This window comes from Miscanthus floridulus, chromosome 3, assembly GCF_019320115.1.
Source record: "Miscanthus floridulus cultivar M001 chromosome 3, ASM1932011v1, whole genome shotgun sequence".
NCBI lineage: Eukaryota > Viridiplantae > Streptophyta > Magnoliopsida > Poales > Poaceae > Miscanthus > Miscanthus floridulus.
Window position 1 is genome coordinate 143,477,629 of NC_089582.1, and position 25,754 is coordinate 143,503,382.

Consider the following 25,754-nt stretch of genomic DNA (forward strand, 5'->3'; position numbering starts at 1 on the left):
GAGCCTAATTAATCAATGATTGGACAATTATTACCAAATACAAACGAAATGCTACAGTATACTACAGTCATCTGCAGTGATTCGTGCGGTGCCAAGTTCGGCGAACTAAACGCGGCCTCAATGCGAATGCAATAGCAATAGTGATGTGAGCACATGCCTTAAGGTCTTATTTGGATACATATGTATCCATCTTAATTTACATGTATTAGAGTATGATGAAATGGAATTTAGAATCCACGTATTGGAGTGAATAGAATGAAATTTAGTTTAATTCCACTCCAATCCATTTCAACGTATGTGGATTGAGAAGAATACATGCGCATCTAAAAAGGGACTAATGTTTTATTTGGACGCATATGTATCCACTTCAATCCACATGTGTTAGAGTGAAATGAAATTGGACTCAGTTTAATTCTACTCCAATTCACTTCAACACATATGGATTAAGACAAATACATGCATAGCACTAATTGTGCCAGCAGCTTCCTCAGCCGCCGCCTGAGCTCCGTGTTTGGCTGTGTTTAGTTCCTAAAAAGTTTTTCAAAAAGTGCTACAGTAGCCATCACATCGAATCTTGCGATACGTGCATGGAGCATTAAATGTAGACGAAAAAAAACTAATTGCACAGTTTGGTCGGAAATCGCGAGACGAATGTTTTGAGCCTAATTAGTCTATGATCAAACACTAATTACCAAATAAAAACGAAATTGCTACAGTAGCAAAATTCCCAAAAATCCGCCAACTAAACGCACAGCCTGAGCCCTAATCGCTTCACCTTCACGATCTGAACGTTTCCTGCTCACGATTTGAATACCAACGAGGCAACGATGGCGCCACTGGACACGAATCAGTCACCTGACACGGAGTCCTAGGCGCAAAAAAAAATCCAGCCCAAATTGACCCGCGGACACGTGATGATGATGGGAATCAGTCAGCCGACACGGAGTCCTAGACGATTTGAATACCACCGATGGCTTGTTGGCCAACTTTTTCTCCGTGGACCACGGCGATGTGGACGGCAGGGCGCCAGCGGAGAACGCCCGTTCTCACGACGAGAGGACACCGCCGCCCGCGCGCGCACCTCACCCACGCGTGCGGCGCAAGCGGCGCCGGCTCCAAGACTGCGTTTGAGTGCCTGCCGATTGATGGGGGTGCGGCCGTGCGGGAGGTCAAAAACGCGATACAAATACTTGCCCCGCCTCCGCCCACTCGCCATTCCACACGAAACGTGCGTGTTTAGTTTAGTTCGTGAATTTTGAGAATTTGGCTATTGTAGTATTTTTATTTTTATTTAACAATTAGTGTTTAATCATGAATTAATTAGGCTCAAAGCGTTTGTTTCGTAATTTTCAATCAAACTGTGTAATTAGTTTTTTTTCGTCTACATTTAATGCTCCATACACGTATCGCAAGATTCGATGTAATAACTACTTTTTGGAAAAATTTTTGGAACTAAACAAGCACGAGCAGTCTCCATCGATCGAGCTGGTCTGATCACCCGGCAGGGCAGAAAGTGGCAGCCATGGGCCTGGCCTGGATGGTGGCAGCGGCCGTCGCGGCCGTGCTGGCGTCGTGGGCGTTCAACGCGCTGGTGCACCTCGTCTGGCGCCCCTACGCCATCAGCCGGAGGCTGCGCGCGCAGGGCGTGTGCGGGCCGGACTACAGGTTCCTCACCGGAAACCTCGGCGAGATGAAGCGCCTCCGCGCCGAGGGCGCCGGCGTCACGCTGGACGTCGGCGACCACGACTTCATCCCCATGGTGCAGCCGCACCACCGCAAGTGGATCTCGCTCTACGGTACTTAACACATCCATCCATCGCCAGCTAGTTGCCGCTGCTTTGCAGCGACCCGACGCTCGAGGCTCGATTGATCACGCTGCTGACGGTCTGGTTCTGCTGCAGGCCGGACGTTCGTGTACTGGAACGGGGCGACGCCGAACGTGTGCGTGGCGGACGTGAACGTGGTGAGGCAGGTGCTCTTCGACCGCACCGGGCTCTACCCCAAGAACCTCATGAACCCGCACGTCACCCGCCTGCTCGGCAAGGGCCTCGTCCTCACCGACGGCGACGACTGGAAGCGCCACCGCAAGGTCGTGCACCCGGCCTTCAACATGGACAAGCTCAAGGTATGTGTACCGTGTACGCCTCACTCCGTCACCCGTGGGAAGTTAGTTGCTGAGCCGTGCGCTTTCATTTGGCAATTGTCAGATGATGACAGGGACCATGTCCGACTGCGCTCTGTCCATGATGTCCGAGTGGGAGGCGCAGCAGGCGAAGGCCGGCGGCGACGCGGAGGCGGAGGTCGAGCTGAGCAGCCAGTTCGAGGAGCTCACCGCCGACGTGATCTCGCACACGGCGTTCGGGAGCAGCTACGAGGAGGGGAAACGGGTCTTCCTGGCGCAGAGGGAGCTCCAGTTCCTGGCCTTCTCCACTTTTTTCAACGTCCAGATCCCAGTGTTCAGGTACCTCCCAACCGAGAAGAACCGCATGACGTGGAAGCTGGACAAGCAGGTGCGGGGCATGCTCATGGACATCATCAAGGCCCGCCTCGCCAGCAAGGACACCGCCGGCTACGGGAACGACCTGCTCGGGCTCATGCTGGAGGCGTGCGCGCCGGAGCACGGCGAGACGCCGGTGCTGAGCATGGACGAGATCATCGACGAGTGCAAGACATTCTTCTTCGCCGGGCACGACACCACCTCCCACCTGCTTACCTGGGCCGCGTTCCTTCTGAGCACGCACCCGGAGTGGCAGGACAGGCTCCGGGAGGAGGTGCGGCGGGAGTGCGGCGACGAGGTCCCCTCCGGCGACGCGCTCAACAAACTCGCTTTGGTGAACATGTGTTATGAACGACGTATAGGAATATGAAGTAAAGAATCAAACCACAGAGGAGACACACGATTTAACGTGGAAAACCCCTTCGATGTGAAGGGGAAAAACCACGGGCACCAGCCAGCAACAATCTCACTATCTCAAGAGTTTTGGGTTACACGCCTATGGCGGCTTACAAGAGAATCAAGTCTCCACGAAACCCTAGCAAGGGTATATATACCGTACCGTACCGCGGGGGCTCCGCCCCCCGCACCCCCCGAACACAGGGGCGAGACCCGATGGGCCAGCTTCAGACTCCGCTACGCTCCGGCCCAAGCCTCCGGCGACGGGCCTCCGCTTCGCTCCGTCAGAAGCCTGGCCTATATACTGGAGTGAATTTGGAACAACTCCAACAAACTCCACCTTGAGACAAAATTCATCTTGTATCATAAATCAACCCTTCATCCTGAATATAACAAAGATAGAAAATCACTGGTGCCAACAATAGTCTCTTGGACTATCCAATTAAACCAACTAAGCTTGAGCACAGCTCAAACTTAGCAACAGGAACAGGCTTTGTCATCATATCAGCAGGATTATCATGAGTACTAATTTTGCATACCTTCAGCTTACCTTCTTCAATCACATCACGCACAAAATGATACTTGATATCTATGTGCTTAGTTCTCTCATGGAACATCTGATCTTTAGTGAGGTAAATTGCACTTTGACTGTCACAGTGCAAATTTATGCAAGATTCAACTCCACAAAGCTCAGCGTACAAACCTTTCAGCCAAATTAATTCTTTGCACGCTTCACAAATAGCCATATATTCTGCTTCAGTAGTAGACAAAGCAACAACTGACTGTAAAGTAGCCCTCCAACTCACAGCACAACTGCCAACAGTAAACACATAACCTGTAAGTGATCTTCGCCTGTCTAGATCAGCAGCATAATCAGAATCCACATAGCCAATAAGACCCTTATCAGTTCTTCCAAACTTTAAACAGGAATCTGCTGTGCCTCTGAGGTATCTGAAAATCCACTGAACTGCCCTCCAATGTTCTTTGCCAGGATTAGACATATATCTACTAACAAGACTCATAGCATATGACAAATCTGGACGAGAGCAAACCATGGCATACATCAAAGACCCAACAGCACTAGAATAAGGAACCCTTGACATGTATTCAATCTCTGCATCTGTACTAGGACACTGAGTAGCTGACAACTTAAAGTGAGGTGCAATAGGGGTACTAACAACCTTAGCATTTTGCATGTTGAAACGCTGAAGAACTTTTTTGATATAATTTTGTTGACTAAGAAATAGCAAACCAGATTTTCTGTCTCTACTAATTTCCATACCAAGAATTTTCTTAGCACTACCAAGATCTTTCATATCAAAACCACTACTCAATAGCTTCTTTAACTTAGTGATTTCAATCTTGCTCTTGGCAGCAATCAGCATATCATCAACATATAACAGCAAATATATAGGTGATCCATTAACATGCTTGATGTAAACACAGCTATCATACTTAGATCTTTTAAAACTGTGTGCTAACATAAATGAATCAAACCTCTTGTTCCACTAACGAGGGGACTGTTTCAAACCATATAAGGATCTTTTCAACTTGCACACATATTTTTCCTTGCCAAGCACTATGAACCCTTCTGGTTGGTCCATGTATATGTCCTCCTCAAGCTCTCCATGCAAAAATGCAGTCTTCACATCTAACTGCTCAAGCTCAAGATCATGTGAAGCAACAATACTAAGGAAAGTACGAATTGAACTGTGTTTTACCACTGGAGAGAACACATCATTGTAGTCAACACCCGGAATTTGACTGTAGCCTTTAGCAACTAACCTTGCCTTATACTTTGGAGGTTCGCTTGGAGATAAACCCTCCTTTCTCTTGAAGATCCATTTGCAGCTGATGGTCTTCTTATTCTTAGGCAAAGGTACAATCTCCCATGTACTGTTCTTCTCAAGAGACTGCATCTCCTCATGCATAGCAGAAATCCAATTCTCAGTATCACCACAACGAATAGCTTCTTTATAGGTTGCTGGCTCATGAACATTCTCCACCTGTTCAGCACAACTCAAAGCATAGTAAGACAAATTACACTCTTCAATAAGACGCTTAGGAGGTGCAATTGTCCTTTTTGACTTGCGTTGAGCAATAGGTAAATCCTCCTCTAACTGCAAAATAGGAGGAGTTGGCTGAACATCATCATGAGCATCATCCTCAGCAACATCATTATCATGGTCACCATGCTCATCAACAGGCTCCACCTGCACACCTGTATCATCATCAACATGCTCCACCTGCATGCGCATACGCTGCAGCTCTTTTTCTGGAACATGATCTAAGGGCAAACTGTCAGTAAACATCACAGATTCATTGAAAACAACACTCCTGCTCATAAAAGTCTTTCCTGTTTCAGGATTCCACAATTTATAGCCTTTGACTCCCGAACTATAACCAAAGAAAAGACACTTAACAGCTCTAGGCTCTAATTTTCCATTATCAACATGAGCATAAGCAGTGCATCCAAAAACTTTCAACTGTGAATAATCAGCAGGCGTACCAGACCATACCTCAATGGGAGTTCTTTTATTTAGTGGAATAGAAGGCGACCTGTTTATCAAGTAACAGGCAGTATTAGCAGCTTCAGCCCAAAAATGCTTGCTCATCCTGGCATTAGACAGCATGCAACGGGCCTTGGACATGATGGTTCTGTTCATGCGTTCGGCCACACCATTCTGTTGTGGAGTATGGGGTATGGTGTGATGCCTAACAATGCCTTCCGATCTGCAATAATCATTAAATTCACGTGAACAAAATTCTCCACCATTATCAGTACGAAGCAATTTTACCTTCCTTTCAGTTTGCCTTTCTATCATTACTTTCCAGTCCTTAAAAGCAACAAAAGTATCATCTTTCTGTTTCAGAAAATAAGGCCAAACCCTTCTAGAGTAATCATCAATAATTGTAAGCATGTAACGAGCACCACCAAGTGAGGACTTACGGGAAGGACCCCATAAATCAGCATGAACATAATCAAGAGTACCTTTAGTGGTGTGAACAGAAGTGTTGAAATGTACCCTTTTATGCTTCCCGAAAATACAATGCTCACAAAACTTTATTTTACTCGAAGTGCAGCCATCCAGTAGGTTTCTCTTCATCAATTCTGCCATACCATGGTGACTCATATGTCCCAAACGCATATGCCAAAGGTTAGTTTTACTAGGTTCATCATTAGTAACAGCAGCAACAGCGGAATCAGAACCAGGTAAAGTACACCCTCTAAGGACATATAACTTTGCAGAATTAAGATCACCTTTCAAGCAAACAAGAGAACCTTTTGATACCTTCAGAACGCCATCTGAACCGAAATATTTGTAACCTTCTGCATCAAGCGTGCTCAATGAGATAAGATTTCTAGACATCCCTGGTATATACCTGACGTTTTTCAGTGTGCGTGTCATGCCATCATCAGTCTTGATCTGAACTGATCCAATCCCCACAATGTCACACGGGTTATCATCTCCCATCCGCACAACATCCTCTTTCTGCACAGACTTATACGAGCTAAACCAATTTCTGTTAGTGCAAATATGAAATGAACATGCGGAATCGAGAATCCATTCATCATGACCAGCAACACAACCAGCAAATACTACCAGACAATCTCCAGAATCATCATCAGACGCAGCAGCAGCAACAGAGACCTTACCAGCCGACTTGTTTTTCCTCTTCTCCTTATTCTGTACTTTTCTGTAATCCTCAACATTATGATTTGTCAGCTTGCAATAAACACAGAACCTTTTATTACCATGCGGCTTGGACTTTGAACGGCCTCTCCTTTCGTAGTTCTTTCTACCATCATTGCCATCATTGGAGGATCTATTTTCAGTTCTGCCTCTCACATACAAAGCATCGCCCTTGGAGGACGATGTCCCGTCATTCTGCACCATGCCTCTCATCTTCTCCCTAGACTGGAGAGTCTCATAAACTTCCTTTAGGGTTAGTTCATCATGGCTCAAAAGTATGGTGTCATGAAAATTTGCATACGAATTTGGCAAAGAACATAGCAGCAAAAGACCTAAGTCCTCATCATCATACTTCACCTCCATCGACACTAGGTCGGCGACGATCTTCTTGAATTCAGCGATGTGGCTCATCACTGAATCCTCCTCCTTCATCTTCAGGGTGAACAGCTTCATCTTCATCTGCATCTTACTGGTTAGATCCTTGGACATACAGATCGATTCTAGTTTCAGCCATAGTTCTGCAGCAGTTTTCTCTTTCAGACACTCCTGCAAAATATCATTATGAAGATGCAACTGAATTAGGGCGAGCGCCTTCTGATCCTTGCGGATCTCTTCTGGAGTCCACTCGGCCTTCCTCTTTCCGAAACTATCCAGCGCCTCATCATAGTCATGAGTCTGCGCCAGAATCCCCCGCATCTTGACTTGCCATAGCGAGAACCGCGTGTCGTAGTTCAGCAGCGGAAGATCGAACTTCATCGACGTCGTCATGAACCCTAACAGCAACCAAAGCTTCGGTACCACTTGTTATGAACGACGTATAGGAATATGAAGTAAAGAATCAAACCACAGAGGAGACACACGATTTAACGTGGAAAACCCCTCCGATGTGAAGGGGAAAAACCACGGGCACCAGCCAGCAACAATCTCACTATCTCAAGAGTTTTGGGTTACACGCCTATGGCGGCTTACAAGAGAATCAAGTCTCCACGAAACCTCCGGCGACGGGCCTCCGCTTCGCTCCGTCAGAAGCCTGGCCTATATACTGGAGTGAATTTGGAACAACTCCAACAAACATGTTCCTCCTGGAGACGCTGCGGCTGTACGGCCCGGTGTCCGTGATCTAGAGGAAGGCGGGATCGGACCTCGACCTCGGCGGCGTCCGCGTACCTGAGGGCGCTATCTTCACGATCCCTATCGCGACGATCCACCGCGACAAGGAGGTCTGGGGCGAGGACGCCGGTGAGTTCAAGCCGGAGAGGTTCCGGAACGGGGTGACGAGAGCGGGGAAGCACCCCAACGCGCTGCTGTCATTCTCCGTTGGACCGAGATCGTGCATTGGGCAGAACTTTGCGATGATCGAGGCTAAGGCCGTGGTCGCCATGATTCTACAGAGGTTTGTGCTCAAGCTGTCCCCCAGATACGTCCACTCGCCTATGGACGTGATCACCCTGCGGCCCAGACATGGGCTCCCAATGCTCCTCAGGCGCTTGTAGGTTTCATGGAGCGCGCCAGATGTGACAGATTTGTATTCTTTTTTTTTTTGAGGAAAAGAAAGTTATGTATTATACTCGACATTAATAATAAGAGAATTTTTACAATGGTTGTTGGAAAATGGACGGCTCACGAGGGCCAATCCGACGGCTAAAAAGGCAGAGGAACCAAAAGGATAGGCACCGAGTGCGTACTAAATGGTGGGATCATACGCACCAAGTGCATACTAAAAATTGGTGGGATGAGCCCTTAAAAAAAGATGGGATAATTCTATTTTCGAAATTGTTTTATGTAATTAAGGGTAGAATAGTAAATTTAGCCCAGACACGAACTTTGGCGCGCAGGTTGCGCTGCCACTCTCCCCAACCACCTCGACGCCGAACGCCCTCACCACTGCCATGGAGACCGCCTTCATCTCGGTGATGGCAAGCTCCTTGCCGAGGCATACGCGGACTTGTACAGGCTCTCCGGCACGAAGGACCCGCCGGCGTCGGTGAGCCACCGGTCCGGGCGGAACTCGCCGTGGTCGGCTCCCCAGATGCGCGGCATGCGGCCCATGGCGTAGGGGTGGTACATGACGCGCACGCCACTGGACACGTAGGTGCCATCGGGGAGCACGTCGGCGACAGTGCAGAACTTGGAGTCGAACTGCACGGGTGGGAACATGCGCAAGTTCTCATAGAGCACCGCGTGGGTGTAGTGCAGGCCCTTGAGGTGCTCGTAGGTGACCGGCGTCGAGTTGTCGCCGGCCCCCGCGAGCATGGCCGCCGCCACGTCGGGGTTCTTGGACAGGAGCATGAAGAGCGCGGTGAGCGCGGAGGACACCGTGTCGCGCCCGGCGAGGAGGAAGCTGACCACGATGTCGCGGAGGTACTTGTCGTCGACGGCGTCTGCGTCGCCGGCGGAGGCCATGATCCGGGACAGGAGGTCGTGGCTGTTGGTGAAGCCAAGCTTCCGGCGCTCCCGGATCATCGCCGCCGCCAACTTGTCGACGAGCTTGATGGCCTTCTTGAGCTCCCTCTCGGACCCGATATTGAGCAGGCGCTTCATCCTCCACAGCAGCGGCGACGCCGCCGCACCGCGCATGGCGCAAAGCCGCGTCGCCGTGTCGAACGCGCCAGCGAGCTTGGACATGGGTATTTCGCGCTCGAGGCATCCCGGGTCGAGGCCGAAGGAGATCTTGCAGATGGTGTCGAAGGCGAAGCGCCGGAACACGTCCTGGAGGTCGACAACGGCGCCCCTGTCGGCGGCGTCAGCGAGGACCGGCATGAGGCAGGCCTCCACCTCCTGGGCGATGATCTTGTAGGCGTAGGAGCGGACGGCGACGCTGCCCAGCTCGAGGCTGGCCATCTTGCACTGGTGGTGCCAGGCGTCACCGTCGACGTTGAAGATGCCGCCGCCGAGGAGGTCGCCGAGGAGCGCGGCGAAGGTCTTGCCCTTGGGGAAGTTGTCGAAGTTGGTCTTGAGCATGTACTCGACGTTGGCCGGGTTGGCGGTGACAGTGCAGCCGAGGACGTGGACGTGGACAGTGGCGCAATAACCATCCTAACCTTCGACGTATAAAAATAATTAGAGCTAATAATTTGCTTAGGAACCCAGAGGAACCAAAAAGTACCCCAACCACCGTAAAAGAGCTCTAATAATAATGTTTATATAATCCCGAGCAACAATTTGCTCAACACACGCTGGTACACTAAAACGCCAGCAGCCTGTTCGCTTGCTCATATACGATCGTGGATTATAAGCTGAAACAATATTTTTCTCTCACACCAAACCAGCCAGCAGTAAATAATCTACAATCGTTTACGACGAAACAAACAGGCCGCACATAGTTGCATGCCTATTTCATTTGTCGTTTGTGCGAGCTTGTGGGCTGCACAATTACACTCTCTTTTCGTAACGATCACCTTCCACCAAGATAAGTTTTCTCCTAGCTCCTAGATATCCGCGATGGTGAAGTAGACTTGTGGCTTCCCTCTCTCTCTATAGTAAGTCAGCCATTGCGACGCAGTCGGTCTCTAGAACGTGTTGTTGACACCATTCCCCCGCTAGAGTGATGCCTTTCCTGCATACAAGAATTTCTGCCTTCTCCGGACTATTTTCAGAACGTCCACTTGTAAGGGAATCCACCAATGGCTGCTTGCCATTATGATGAGAGATTCCTTGGTGATGCTTTACATCACACAGTTCCAACCAATACTGCTTCAAGAAAATATGGATACAGACATGTGAATTTTACGCTATTATGAGTGGCATTTCTTACCTGCCAGGTACACCATAGGAGGATGAGCCATTTTGCCACGTCCAGTGATAGAGATATGAGGACATGTGTTGGCGCATGCATTCGGCTCTGGCTGCCAAATTTTGCTGTCATCCGGAGCATAATCTACGCACTGTAGTTCGTCCGACAAAAACCAAAACTCCCTCACAGCATCCCACAGCGCTCTAGCATAACTACATCTTACTACTACAGCATGCATAGTAGATTCACTTTCACGTACACGTATCTCGCATGAATCATTGGCGATGATTTGGCGCCCTTTTTTGTTCACTTGTGTAGCTAAGCCATTATAACTATCCTGCTAAATATAAGGATTTTGTGCGGGATTGGGATTCTCCAGTAGGCAGACCACATCGAGAGCCCCTCTGTGGATGATGAAGAAGATTGTCGGCCACTGTTCTCCTCAATTAATCTCTTTGCTAGTATGTAAGCGCTCCTCGAAGAGTAGATGCTAGAGCGCTCATAATATCAGGCCATAACATCCAAAGACGCCATGGATGGCAACCTAAGATTAAGCACTTCCTTAGCATCATGTGCCCTGAAGTATATTTAATTACTTCCTCCTTGCATTCCATGTGTAACTCATTGATGAGTTGGGAGATCCATTTCAGCCTTGTATTAGTTTATAATATACTAATATTTCTTTTTTATTCTATACATGTAGCCTTGATAATATATGCCCATTTATTATTGCTTGGTGCATGATGTAAAGTAATGCAAAAACATAAATAATGTTTATCTTTAAAATAGGAACACAAAGAACATCGCCTCAAGATTTCAAGCCACTGACTTCGTTCCCACCAACAACTCTAAGACTTCGTTTCTTAAATTCTCACTAGATTGATTACCTATAATGAATTGAAAATCTGCATAGTGATATCTGACTCAATCCACCAAATATTTTGGGGGAAATTAGCTAAGAATGATTCGTCAATAAATGATGCAACTCCACAAATCCAGCATAATTATTTGGCATATGCTCAGGTGACTTGTAGAAATTGTAGACTTAACGGACATTAGTATTCCAAACATGATTCTTACCAGTGTTCTTACTTCTTACTGGACTCTGCTTCACTAGCTTGGAGTTCTTCTTAGGTTGCTTGCTGCTACCCTTGCAAAAACCAACAAAGTTAGCCATGTCTTTCTTCTCAACCTTCTTCCTTTCCTCCTATTATGCACATTATCTTACAAATTTCTAAAATGCTCACTTTCCCTTTTGGGTGTTGTAGCTGACTTTGAAGGGGTTGTACTGAACTGCCAGCGAAGTCATAATGAAGTGCACAAGGAAGCCTTTAGAAATGGAAAGCTCGAAGTGGCTTCTGCTCAGCACCCATATCGCATATGCTCATAATGTGCTCCCTAATTCCACTTGCCTATCATAGCATGAGGTAAGCATCTTCATGATGAGAGTTTCAGCATAGGTATTAGATGAGCTCCTTAAATTCTCCTCAATCGAGTTCGTCCAGAACTTCACAATAGTCAACTCCATCATCTTTCTTATCGAGAAATTCTCCTCTTATATGCCAATAGGGATCGATTGCATAAGGATCATATGATCAAACATAGCCAGGAATGTGCAAGAGGCACTAGTACGAGCATAAAAACATGTATCTCAAATATAAACACATGACCTCTAATTCACATGTTCATTCAATCTTTTATTTAGATTTTTCATGACCTCTTATGCTCATTCAATCTTTATTTAGATTTTTCATTTTATATTTATTTAAAATAGATCTAGGTCCTCGACTATACTCTTAGTTACTATAGTAGCATAAATAGCATTTTGGCATGAACCATGACTCTCAAGATGTTTAATTACCTTTATCAACAAATTATATGCATAGTAGTGTTATTTTATAAAAGATGGAGTATTTTACAATTAAAACACATCATTGATGTGTCATAATATTTTAGTCAAAATGCATAAACTTATCCAAAATATGACTTATAAAGTTTATTAACATTGGAGTATTGATATAATTTAAAATAATTGTAAATGTTGTTGCTATGTGTTTTTTCAAAAGAATATTTTCACAATTGATAAATTATAAAAATATATATTTCTCGCTATTGTATGAATAATTTAGTTTATAAAAATATATATTTCTGAGTTATTTCGTGTATGGATTTAGGATGAAAGGACCAAACTGCCTCTACATTACCAGCTAGGAATGTGCTTAGAATTTAGCCATTGGGTGGGCATTTTGGTCCATCAATTGTAACTTGGACATATAAATAGTTCCCCCCTAAAATAAAGTAGACACAATATTCCATATTACAAAAAAATCCATTCATTAGCATTTGCCTAAATCCTCACTCTATATTGATCCAACACTTCGGTCGAGGACAACAACCATAACATAATCGAGTAGTTTAGAAACATATATAACTTAATTTATGTTTATTTAGTTATCTTATATGTCAAAATCTATTTTTAATTTAAAATTAGATTTGAGGAATAATTTAGTTTATATTTTATAGTGTCAGAGATGGATAATTTAGATATGTATTACAAGGTACTTAGTATTATCTTTTACAGTATGCTAGACTAGAGGTGGGTAAATTAATTGCAAATTTAGGTATCACGCTGTATATCTTTCATAATAGTCGAGGTTGATAATTTATATGCAAATTTAGAAAGGTTACTTTAAATTATCTCTTATAATGGCAGATGTAGATAATTTTAGTTGTAGACTTAGAGGTGAATTTATATATTTTCATGACGGCATATTATTATTGGATATATTATAAAGATCCAATGATTATTATCAGCAATAATGATGATAAAGTCTACCAAATTAATGGCTAAATTGTTTTGTTTATTATGAGATTTTATATGATTAATCTTTTTTCAAAGAACAACCTGTGTTAAGATTAAGATACTGGGATCATTGGTGCAGGGGAAATTCTGAATTAAGATTGTTCCATCCAAGTAATAATCTAGCTAAACATTTACATATATGGTGGAATTGGAGTATACCAGGCACCAAGCAAAAAAAAAAGAATAGGACATACATTATGTAGGATGCATAGATATAAGTAGCAAAAAGAAAGGAAATATAACCGACATCCTATGTCACATCTGGCACGCACCATGAAACCTACAAGCGCTTGAGGAGCATGGGGAGCCCGTGCCTTGGGCGCAGGGTGATCACGTCCATGGGCGCGTGGACGTATTTGGGGGACAGGTCGAGGGCAAACCTCTGCAAGATCATGGCGACCACGGCCTTTGCCTCGATCATTGCGAAGTTCTGACCGATGCACGACCTTGGCCCGCTGGAGAAGGACAGCAGCGCATTGGGGTACTTGGCCGCCCTTGTCACCCCGTTCTCGAACCTCTCCGGCTTGAACTCGCCGGCGTCGTCGCCCCAGACCTCCTTGTCACGGTGGATCGTCGCGATTGGAATGGTCAGGATCGCGCCCTCGGGTACCCTGACGCCGCCGAGGTCGAGATCTGATCCTGCCTTCCTCTGGATCAGGGACACCGGGCCGTACAGCCGCAGAGTCTCCAGGAGGAACATGTTGACTAGCTTCAACTTGTTGAGCGCGTCGCCGGTGGGGACCTCGTCGCCGCACTCCCGCCGCACCTCCTCCCGGAGCCTGTCCTGCCACTCCGGGTGCGTGCTTAGAAGGAACGAGGCCCATGTGAGCAGGTGCGACGTGGTGTCGTGCCCGGCGAAGAAGAAGGTCTTGCACTCGTCGATGATCTCGTCCATGCTCAGCATCGGCGTCTCGCCGTGCTCCGGCGCGCACGCCTCCAGCATGAGCCCTAGCAGGTCGTTCCCGTAGCCGGCGGTGTCCTTGTTGGCGAGGCGGGTCTTTATGATGTCCATGAGCATGCTCCTCACCTGCTTGTCCAGCTTCCATGTCCGGAGGTTCTTCTCGGTTGGGAGGTACTTGAGGGCTGGGATCTGGACGTTGAAAAAAGTGGAGAAGGCCAGGTACTGGAGCTCCCTCTGCGCCAGGAAGACCCGTTTCCCCTCGTCGTAGCTGCTCCCGAACGCCGTGTGCGAGATCACGTCGGCGGTGAGCTCCTCAAACCGGCTGCTCAGCTCGATCTCCACTTCACCGCCCTTCGCGAGCTGTGCCTCCCACTCGGACATCATGGAGCGAGCACAGTCGGACATGGTGACCGTCATCATCTTGAGCTTGTCCATGTTGAAGGCCGGGTGCACGACCTTGCGGTGGCGCTTCCAGTCGTCGCCGTCGGTGAGGACGAGGCCCTTGCCGAGCAGGCGGGAGATGTGCGGGTTCATGAGGTTCTTGGGGTAGAGGCCGTTGCGGTCGAAGAGCACCTGCCGGACCACGTTAACGTCCGCCACGCACACGTTCGGCCTCGCGCCGGTCCAGTACACGAAGGTCCGCCCTGAAGCAGAACAAACAAGACCGTCAGCGGCTGATGCAACGTGATCGATGGAGCCTCGAGCGTCGCGTCGCGTCGAAGCAGGGCGCCAACTAGCTAGCGATGGATGGACGCATCACGTACCGTAGAGCGCGATCCACTTGCGGAGGTGCGGCTGCACCATGGGAATGAAGTCATGGTCGTCGACGTCCAGCGTGACGGCGGCGCCCTCGCCGCGGAGCCGTTTGATCTCGCCGAGGCTCCCGGTGAAGAACCTGTACTCCGGGCCGCGCACGCCCTGCGCGCGGAACCTCCGGGTGATGGCGTAGGGGCGCCAGACGAGGTGCACCAGCGCGTTGAACGCCCACGACGCCAGCACCGCCGCGACGGCCGCCGCCACCATCCAGGCCACTCCCATGGCTCGCGGTCACTGCCTCTCTTTGACGAGCTGCTGCCTCTCAGTCAGATCTGCACGTACGGCAGAGTAGGAAATCTTCTACTAGACCGCTTGGTTTTCTCTCTGGGTTGAAATTGGAAGAAAGCTGGTTTTGCTGCTGACACTTGGATCGGAGGTGAGGTTGTTTGTGTGGAATGAATGAATGCTGAGGCTGGTGGAGTCTCCTGCTATTTATACCGTGTTTGTGGGTTTGACCTTTGACGTTCTAGTCGCCGAGCAAATTGGTGGTGGCCTGGTGGGCACCGGGCACGGCAAGCGCGGGTTGTCTGGTGAGATGAGATCAGTGATGATGTCACTGATTCTTTGTCTGGATGTGCACCAGCAGCTTGTGAACAGTTGTTGCAGGAGAGTGATGAAGAAGCCGCGTAGCCCTTGCTGTTTCTGGAAGACCAAGCCGTCTCAAATGTTTAGTTTTTAATTTACTCTGTCATTAGATTGTCTCGTCACGTTTCAGTTTCATTATTAAAATTATACGAAACGTGCGAACACTTCAAGGGCCTGTTCGCTTGAACTTATCGGCTAAAATTTACAATACTTTTCTATCACAACAAAATAGCTTCGGCCGTAAGCCAGCTTTAATACCAGCCGAACAGGCCCCAAGTTCAATATGCTGAGGTTTAGCAATTCTGTTATTAAAATTATACGAAACGTGCAAACACTTCAAGTTCACAGCGTATTGTACTTGAAGTAGATAAACAAACACGCGCACGTAGTATATTAGCAGTCTTTTGTTGAAACGTTGGAAGGACAGAGGAAGCTGGTTGCCTGCTTGCGGAGTCTTTGTTGATTCATTCCCGGTATGTAAAAATGGTGCGCTTGGATCTTGGACTTGCAATCACGGGTGACATCAGAACCTAGGTCAGCAGCACTACTACTTGTTTGAAGAAGGCGAGTGCACGCATACAGTTGTAGTCAGCCTTCAGCTGTACGTACTCTTGTCTCTGTCCTACTGTCCTTCTAGAAACAAATATCCGCTTAACGAAAAAGAGCATACGGATTGTTGATAAAAAAAAGTGTGCCAGCGTCCGGACGTCCATATAGACGCGTGCATCCGAACGGCCGCACAACCTGTCTCCGTACGCCTCGCTCTAACTCGCACGCGCACCCCGCCCTCGACGTTGCGCCCGCCGCTCCTCGCGTCCGGACAGCCGCACACCCTGCACCCTCCTCGCATGCGCATCCTGCCTCCGTCGCTGCGCCCAGCTCCTTCCCCTAACCCCCTCATCACTCTCCATGTGGGCGCGACCCGAGAGCCGGCCCCCGGCTCGCTGCGTCCCCGTCCACCGGCTCCTAGCTCGCCGCGCCCCATCCCTCGGCACCGAGATGCGCGCCCATCACTCACCATGTGCCATGAAACACTTGCAATATGAAACACTTGAATGCAACATACATCTGACATGAAACATTTGAAACATATTATGCAATATATGTGTGAAACATATGCAATATAGAGATAAAACACTTGCAACATATGTGTGAAACATATGCAACATCCAGAAAAAATACTTGCAACATGTGTGTGAAACATATGCAACATCCAAATAAAACACTGCTGTAACATACGTATGAAACAGATGAAATATTTTGAACAAATGCTTGCAACATACCTCTGAAAATACTTGCAAAAATATGCAACATGTGCAACATCCCGATCTATTTTTACAACATCCATATGTAACAATTACAATATACCTCTAAAATATCTGAAACACTTGAAACATATAATTGTAATATAGGGGAGGGGAAGGCTTGGGGCGGTCGATTCCAGTCGTCGGGATGGGATCCGGCGGCGAGCGATGGCAAGCGAGCACCACCGGCACCAACACCAGTGGCAGCACACAAGCACTACCACCACCACCACCACCACCACCGACCTTGGCTCGGCTGAGCTGGCGGCGCGCCCTACGGGAGGGAGCGGGCTGAGCGGCGCATAGCCAAAACGAGGAGCGAGGTGTGGGTGGGTGTTGGTGCCTCTTAGCGTAAGCAAAAAAAGTCCACAAGCACACGAAAGTACCGTTGTAGCACTTCACCCGGTGGTATTCAGGGTATAGTATTTCCACGAGGAACGGAGGTGTAAGAAGTCTCTTGGCTAGTCTACCCAGGAGAACAAGAGGAAGGATCACTCGGGTAGTGAGGTTCTTCTAAAGATTAGAGAACCTAAGAAAAGGTAGCTTTGCCACTACAGACTTGCTTCGGACACCGGCTTACGCTTGGTCTACCAGGCGATACCGGCCTACGGCTCTACGCTGTATCCGAACGTGGGCGATTACAAAGGACGGACAGGGTTGTCACCACCTGCCGCCTACCCCTCAACCCGGGGATACGAGGCAAATGAAGGTGACTTCTAGCTTAGACACCACGTCTACGCTATCGGTCACTACTCTAGCGTTGGCCAAGAACTTCCGTCTTTATCAGGAGTCCTTTACTAGAGTATTCGTCCAGGGGGCGAACGATGAACCCGTAAGCTAGTAATGAACAAAGATAACTTTATTAAGAACTCGATATCAAAAGATGAACATGAACTTCTTACTCCAAGTAGTAAGATGATCGTAGAGGTACAAGTGTAGAGGGGACCGACAAGTTCATGTACAAGGCTTGCCGAGTACGAGAAGTAGAGGGAGCCGCTACTCCACTATTCCTCTAACTCTTCCTCACTCACTCCCTACTCTAGTCTAGCTAGAAGCTAATGGAAAAAAAGTTGGTGCTCTTGCTCTTCTTCTCCTAGTATATTGTGATGTTGAATGTGAAGAGGGGGGGCCTCCTTTTATAGCTTGAGGAGGTCGGTTTAGTGAGGTATTTTAGGAAAGCACCCATGCAACTGACCTCCCCATGCATTGAATGCACCGCCTGAGGAAGGTGGGGCCAGGCTGAGTTGGGGGTGGTGCGGGCCAGCCCACCCGCCACCGCCTTGCTCTGGTAGGTTGTTGGCTGGGCCTGGATGGCTCCCACACCGGTGCTTGGCCCAAATTCAGAGATTGGATGTGCTTTGCTTGTGTTTTGCTTGAATGTGCCTTCTTGGTTGCGCATTTGAGTGTGTTTTCACATGTTGTCCTGCAAAACATATTTGTACCAAAACTCGTGAAGAATGTTAGTTGAAAACCCTATTTCTAAGTTTTGGTTCTCATATTTGTTTATTTCTTTTAACTGTTGTCGGTATAAATATGAGCTAAGCATTGCCAACAAGCTCCCCCATACTTAGTCCTTTGCTCATCCTCGAGTAAAGTTTTTAAGGACTAAAGCGGGTTCATCTCCTTGATCTGAAAATATGCATGCAAATTATTCCAAGCTTCACCTTAACTTATGAGCTTCCAAGTGTCTACCAAAATATCTTGGGTAATTGAAAAATAGAACAGCTTGGATTCAAATCTTCTCACTCTATTCCTGCTCAAAAACTTTGGTTTTTGTATGGTTTTGAAAACATTATGATAGCTTTTGTTTCTTGAATGATTCTCTCAAGTCACTCAATTTTGGAAGTGGTTCCTCACCAAGGCATATTTTGAAATTTTGCCTCCTCTTTGATCGTCCTACTCCTAACGCTTATGTGGAGCTTTTGGGTAGGGATGAAAATTTTGAGGCACACTTACTTTGCATATGTTCTAAAGTCAAATCCCGGACCTCACCGGAGGGAAGTGTTATACTCTTAGATCAAAACTATGCAAGTGTGTGGAATTTGGTAGAAATATACTCCTTGGTTTGATTTGATCTCTAGCTTTTTTGAGACATGGCTAGCTTATTATTTATTTTCAATACCTTTTCATAGTCTTTTTGTCTCTTAATATGCTAGGGAGATCATAATTTAAGAGCATAGAGTATTTATTTGCTAGTGATGGAGAACATGTTTTAGCGTATTCCCAATGTAGGAATAGCTGTTTATTTGTGGCGTGTACGTGAGTTTTGATCTTGGGAGCATGAAACATCTCTCAACAGGTGTCACAAAACTTGAGAAAACTCAATATAAAGTAAGAGGCATATGTAGAAGGTTTCGTCATGTATGATCATATATGGCCTTGGCAGGCATGTGAATGTCATTCAAGGAACATGCTATTTTGCATTTTTGTTTTGTAAAAATAAATCCCAAGTAGATTGCAAGAATGAGCAAGAGTCATATCATCTTACTATATCTCATTCGTCAATTACTTAGATAAAATGGGTTCCCTATGATAAGTGTTCACAAGTTTTTAGGAATATTAGCAAGTAATAAAAAGGTATGCGCACTTTCTTAATCAAAGGCAGATATGGAGATGGAGCATTTCTTTTTAGTTTATTTTAAAATTTATTTAGTTTTAAAGCTTCTATTAAATATGGAGTGAGAGAGTGAGAGTTGCACAAACCGAGTTCTAAATTTGACCATCATTTGTGCAACTGAGTCGGAGGTGAGTGTGGTGCCTCCGCCACACTTGTTTTCCTGCCTATTTTATTTTGACAACCAAAATAAAACAAGAAAATAAGTGCAAGAAATATTTCTAATAATAATATCTTTATTCAATTATCTAAATGATAGGCGCATTACAGATACTCAAAAATGATTGGAATGAAAAACTTAAAAGATAAAGATGCGCCTAATTATTTTGGCGGGAGTGACCTAGAAAGGCTGATTTAGAGCATGCTCTACTCCCGTCGTCTTTGCCACCCTAGCAACCTTTTCTCCAAAGCCACGGCAAAGCTCATTGATCTCATCACTGAGGTCTTTGATTTTCATAAGACTCTCGGCGAGACAATCATTGGTCTTTCTAATGCTTTTGTGCAAGCTTTTTGTAACACCCTTGGTGTTACGAGCTCGTTTAGCACCGCGATTTAGGCCTAAGAAAAATTCCAAAACGATTTTCTCAGATTTTAAAATTGAATTTATGTTTAAAAGTGTCATTTTGGTGAATTATATTAATCAATGGGTTAATTAGTTCCTAGATGTTTTGTTTCTACGAGTCAGTATGACGTATGGACTAGTGTTTGAAATGTGTAGTGGTTGGAATTAATTAGGTTTAGGTATATTAAAAATTATGGCAAAAAGCGCTAAAGGTTATTAGTCAATTAAGGTGTAAACATACTTATGAATCCTGTACTGTGGTCTCGTCCTCGTGGCTTCCTGAGCCTCCCATTTAATTTTCCACAGAACCTCTTGGATCATGCATGCATGGGAAGCCTTAAATGCGATGAGTGCATGCAGCCAGGTGTTTGATGAATGTGGCGATGACTTATGCATGCATGCAGCTAAAAGGCTGAGGCGTGATAAAGGATATGATGAATTGATGGTGCTTGCATGGAGTAGAACGTGTGTTGGATGCATGTGTGCAGCTGAAAGCCTAGGGGTGATGCACGTGGTGCATTAGTGCAGCGCCACCAGTGGTCACTTCTCCATGCAACAATCTGATGGCTTACCACCTGCTTAAAAGTAGCATAGGTGCTTACATAGAATGGTTAGTTAATGAACCAATACGGCTATTAATAAAAATCGAATATAAGGACGCACGCTTAGTAATGCTTCCTGCAAATGCAATAAACCCATAAGCCAGATAGCCTTGCATATCCTTAGAGTCTATTCTTTCACCTGTCGGGTAAGTCTTGCTGAGTATAATTGAGTACTTAGGGTTTTATTCCCCCTATTGCAGATGACAAGTGGATGCTAGAGCTGACCCTTATCTGTGGATACCTCCTGGTGGGCTCAGCGAGGATTCCTTTACGCTGCGATCGTAGTTGTTATTTATAACTCTCACCAAATACTTTTATAAATAAAAGTTTCATAATCTTTTGCCGTAGTTTAAATATCAATACTTCATCATGTCATGATTATATATTCATTTCCGTTGTAATTCTGATCACATGTTTATATTCCGCTGTTAAATTAAATTATTCATAACTCTGATAACATGATTACATTCTGCTGTATAACAATAAATATTATACTCTGATGTTGTAATAAAAGTGATGTAAGAAATGGTTAAGAATGATATAAGCTTTATTCTCTCATTTGTGATCCTGATGGAAAAATATAGATTTTTAGGTTCTCCCCTAGGGTGTGCCCGATGGAACCGAGTAATTTGGTGTTCTCCCTTGAGTGCTTAGTGTCTAATGGAATACGAACACTCTCGGGAGGCATTAGATTAGGCGGTTCTGCCACACTTTTGTTGCTAGTACTAAGTGAGGCAAGTGTAGGACCTTTGGACAGGTGCTCATCATCACTATCATTGAAAAATCTAGCAGGCTGCCCTTTGATAGAAGGTTTTACCCTCCTTTTGAACCTAAGAGGTGCACCCGAGGATTCCACCAAATCTTTTCTTGATGGAGCCGGCTTACGCACAGGTTCCTTAGCGGGCTTACGCATGAGCGCCTTTCCATACCCTCCATCGAGTTTACGCACGCCTACAATGGTATAGGAAGGACTAGGTCTAGCGGTGGGTAGGGATGAGCTAGCGCGAGAGACCGATTTGCCTGAAGGCATTACAAAATAGTGTTTGCTTTGTCTGCTAGCTTCGGGCGCCTTCTATTGGTAATTTTAAACGCGCATGGATAAATTCGTAAGCACACGGATACCGCTGTAGTTTTCACCCAAGAGTATTTCAGAGTATCGTATTTATCCATAGGGAAACAATGGTTAAAGAAGTTGATTGTTCACCATCATGTATCTACTAGCTAGTATATTAACAAAACTAAAGTGGAGGTAAGTGTTTTATGATAAGAGTTATGAATAATGACACACATATAAGATAATTCCATAAATAAGCAATCTAGCTAAATTGAGAGGACAAAGGGTGAGATCAAGGTTCCTAAATACTTCTCTATTACTTTAGTTCTATAGGGTAAACCATGGGTAGATATAGCTATCACACACAATAACACTTTAGAGCAACAATACCTTTCCAACTCTCGAGGGGGATGAGAAAGCATAGTTAGGGGAAGGCTGCAGAAAGCTCTACGAACACCAATCCGAATGCAGTGGATTACAATGGACTGACAGAGCTATCACCTCTGGGGCTACCACAACTAACCATAGGATTGAGCGCAATCTCAGGTAACCTATAGTCTAAACACCATGTCTATACTATAGATTACTACTCTAGTCATATATGATAACTAAAGCACTCGATACGAGCGGAGATCCCATGCTAAGGTATGATAACTATACTAACCATACACATGAAAGGCACAAAAGTAGATAGAGAATATAATTATATTAAAGCATAAGTCTTGCAAAGGTGAGATACAAAGATATACCCGTCCTTTGAAGATTTTTTCAGAACTTGAGCATGGCTCAACTCTCCCTAACTCTCAGCTAGAGCTATTCTACATTTCTACTTCTACATCTTAAGAGCTTTGTGGGGATTTCTCTCTTGTGGTGTATCTTGATCTGAATGAGAAATGGCCTCCTAGAGGGGGTAGGGGGCGCCTTATATAGGGGAGATGGAGTAGGGGGCAAGGCAATGCCACGTCATCGATCTGCATCATCTCCCTTGATCACTGTTGGATGAACCGACTTAAAACCCCCTTAAAATTAATGGTGTAGATCTTGGAAATGCATACGAGGCGGTGGAGAGCGAACGGGCTTTGGAGTGAGTCAAGCGACCTCCCCACTGGGCCGACCAGCCCACCACTTTAACAACTAGGCCTCCCCTTCGTGTGGTGATTCCTAGACTCCGTCTTGAGTTGCCTTTTGCAGTGTTCACTTGTTGAATCACTTGTTGTCATTGGTTGGCTTGTTTGGAGTGTACAACAGTGGTCCCAGGGCTATTTTTTGGATCAATTCTCCTGCATACAAATATTCACCAAATCTTGTGGAATCCAGTAGTTTAAAACCCTAGACCTATGTTTGGTGATGGAATTAAGCTATATGTAGGATATATTGATGGTTTGTGATTGATAATAACAACTATTGACGATCACTAACACCAATTATAAACCCTCAACATAATCTGCATTTATACTTAATTCGATCACCAAACATAGGTATAGGGGTTTAAACTAATAAATTCCATGAGTTTTGGTGAATCTGTGTTTTCAGCAGGGTTTATCCAGAAAATCATCGAGGGGGGCCTATTCGTCAAAGAAAATTACGGAATTCCACCACGTAAATAGTGTGGGAAGATTTTAGAAGACTCTAGGAGGCTCTCCACCAAAGCAAACCCTAAGGGGCTGCCATATGGGGCTGGCCAGCCCCACCTGCAGGTTGCTCGGCCTATGGGTCCCACTAGTCAGCCTTCGCTTCGAAAGTCAGTTTCCCACCACCATTGAGATCCAATCTTCGCCGTTTGTTTAAGTTGGTTTGATCGGAGGGCTCAGGATTGACACTCCGACCTATATATATATCAGCCCCTACCCTCCTCCCTTAGTAGATTCCTGAAACCCTAATTCATATCTTCAGGATCAGAGCCAGTTATCAAGAGAAGATTAGTCATCTATAGGATGTAGTCTTGTAAATAATAGTGAGATGGAGAGTGAGGGAAGAGTTTGGAGGAGATGTCGGCCTATCGGTGCTCTCTCTATGGCTTGTACCTTGGCAGATCCAAGTTCTATCTGAGCTTGCCTCTGAGATTTCTCTAGTAGTCAACTTCTGATTCAAGTAAGCTTCTGGTTTATATTATTCATCAGGTTCATAGCTTGTTTGAGTGCTTTATTCTTTATCCAGGAAAAGTAAAGTAGTAATTGTAGTGTAAGTGTGGTGCTTAGACTATGGTTACTTGTGGATGCATCCTGCATTCTAGATCAGTGGTAGCTCGCGAGGGTGACACTTATAGCCTCATTGAATCCTCTATAGTCCACCTCCCGTTTGTAGGGCAAGTAGGACGCGGTTACTACGGGAAGCATCCTCTGCTGGTGTCTTTCCTTAAGTAATGTCCCTAGTTGAATAGTAGAAGACATAGCTTACCCAAGTCAAAACTAGAGAACCTTAGTTTTTCTCTCTATGCTCCTATTTACGTTAACCTTGTTGCTACCCCAAGTTAAGTTAGATCGTAGTTAGTCTCACACGTTTCCCTATGGATAAGATACTTGGAATACTTTCGGGTGAAAGCTACAGTGGTATCCATGCGCTTGTAGATTTATCTGTGTGCGTTAAATATACCAACAATAACCGTCAACACCTTTCTCTTGAGGCTAATGATGCTGGTGGTTGGCCTTGTTAGGGGCGCCTTCTTCTCCTTGGCGCCACCAAGGGGCGCCTTGGAACGCGTCATGGTCTTCAAGCTAGTGCCACCACTCATAGCATAGCTTGGTGGTGGCATGATAGCAAGGGGCGCCTCCAAGATCATCCTCTCTTCTTCCCTCACAAAAGTGCTCTCGGGTACTAAGTCTATAGAAGTCGACACTCCTTCAAGGTTGTAGGTGGAACTGGGGGTCGTGTACAAGGCGAGAGCGTGGCTGGCCATGCTGAGCTTAGAGTGCTTTTGGGGAGGAAGACAAGCTATTGCTTGGTGTGAAGAGAGGGAGAGGTTTGGGGTGGTTTATATAGGAGCTTGGGCTCTACCGCGAAGGAAACAATCAGAGCACCGCCATAACCCAGATACACAAAAGATCAGCAAGATGTGCACGAAGATTGGGGGCCAGCGGAGCAAAGGGTGGTACGGCCGCACCATGTGTGCGCCCGCACCCCAAGCTCCTCCCCCTGGCCTGAGTTTGCGTCCAGATGCACATGCATGCGTGTGGATTCGAGGGATGCTGGCGCTCGGATTTTATTTACTAGGATCAGAGAGTGATAGAGCAAGATGCATATGATCAAGTTGTATCAGGGGAATATTCAAGTTGCAAATTTCACATGATTTTTGTAATTAATAGTGGATATTCATGTGATCAGCAAAAATCAAGCAACAATAAGCCAGAATCATGGTTTGTATAGTGAGGGCAAAAGATCATTTAGTCATGATAGCTTGCTTAGAAAGAAAAGCAAAGTTTTTACTTTTTAAGTAAATGAAAGAATTGTTGGCATTATTATTTTAAAATTTTCATAAGTTTTGAATGAATTTATCAAAATAAATTAAATCTATCCTATCTATTTCTAAGTTAGTGTTATAAGAAGGCTCTAGGAAAACTTTTAAACGTTGACCGTTAACTTTGAAAATGTTACCATCATTGTCTTGGATAGTGATCGCGCCATGTGACAAAGTGTTGATGGTGGTGTACGGTCCCTGCGATTTGCTTCTTAGTTTTCCTTTACCGAAAAGCTTGACTCGGGAGTTGAATAGTAGAACTTTGTCTCCCTTCTTGAACTCTTTCTGTTGGATTCAGTGATCATGCCATCTCTTAGTTCTCTCTTTGTAAAGCTTGGCACTGTGGTATGCCTTCTCTCGCCACTCTTCTAGCTCGGCTATTTGTTTGTCTGTTTTTGTCGGCTAGCTTGAAATCCATGTTCTAGCTTTTTATGGCCCAGTGAGCTCGATGTTCAAGCACAACTGGCAAATGGCAACTTTTTCCATACACTAGCTGGAACGGTGACATGCCGATGGGAGTTTTGTAAGCTGTCTTGTATGCCTAGAGTGCATCAGGTAGCTTGTCTTTCCATCCCTTTCCCATTGCATTGACCATCTTCTGTAGGATATTTTTTATTTGTTTATTTGAAGTTCTTGCATGATCGCTGGTTTGAGAATGGTACGGGGTGGTAATGTTGT

The 25,754-nt window shown here is 45.8% G+C and overlaps 1 protein-coding gene and 2 pseudogenes across 1 annotated transcript; 1 reads left to right on the forward strand and 2 right to left on the reverse strand.

The window, feature by feature from the left end:
* Positions 1-1,447: 1,447 nt before the first annotated feature.
* On the forward strand, positions 1,448-8,137 carry LOC136542676 (cytochrome P450 709B2-like; annotated as a pseudogene).
* Positions 8,138-8,374: 237 nt separating this feature from the next.
* On the reverse strand, positions 8,375-10,453 carry LOC136544610 (cytochrome P450 94C1-like; annotated as a pseudogene).
* Positions 10,454-13,281: 2,828 nt separating this feature from the next.
* LOC136542673 (cytochrome P450 709B2-like) lies at positions 13,282-15,282 on the reverse strand. The gene is made up of 2 exons (XM_066535202.1): positions 14,850-15,282; positions 13,282-14,729 (listed from the first exon to the last, which is right to left on the reverse strand). Exons 1-2 carry the CDS (start codon positions 15,121-15,123, stop codon positions 13,465-13,467), a joined length of 1,539 nt encoding a protein of 512 aa, XP_066391299.1. The 5' UTR covers positions 15,124-15,282; the 3' UTR covers positions 13,282-13,464.
* Between the last annotated feature and the right edge of the window lie 10,472 nt (positions 15,283-25,754).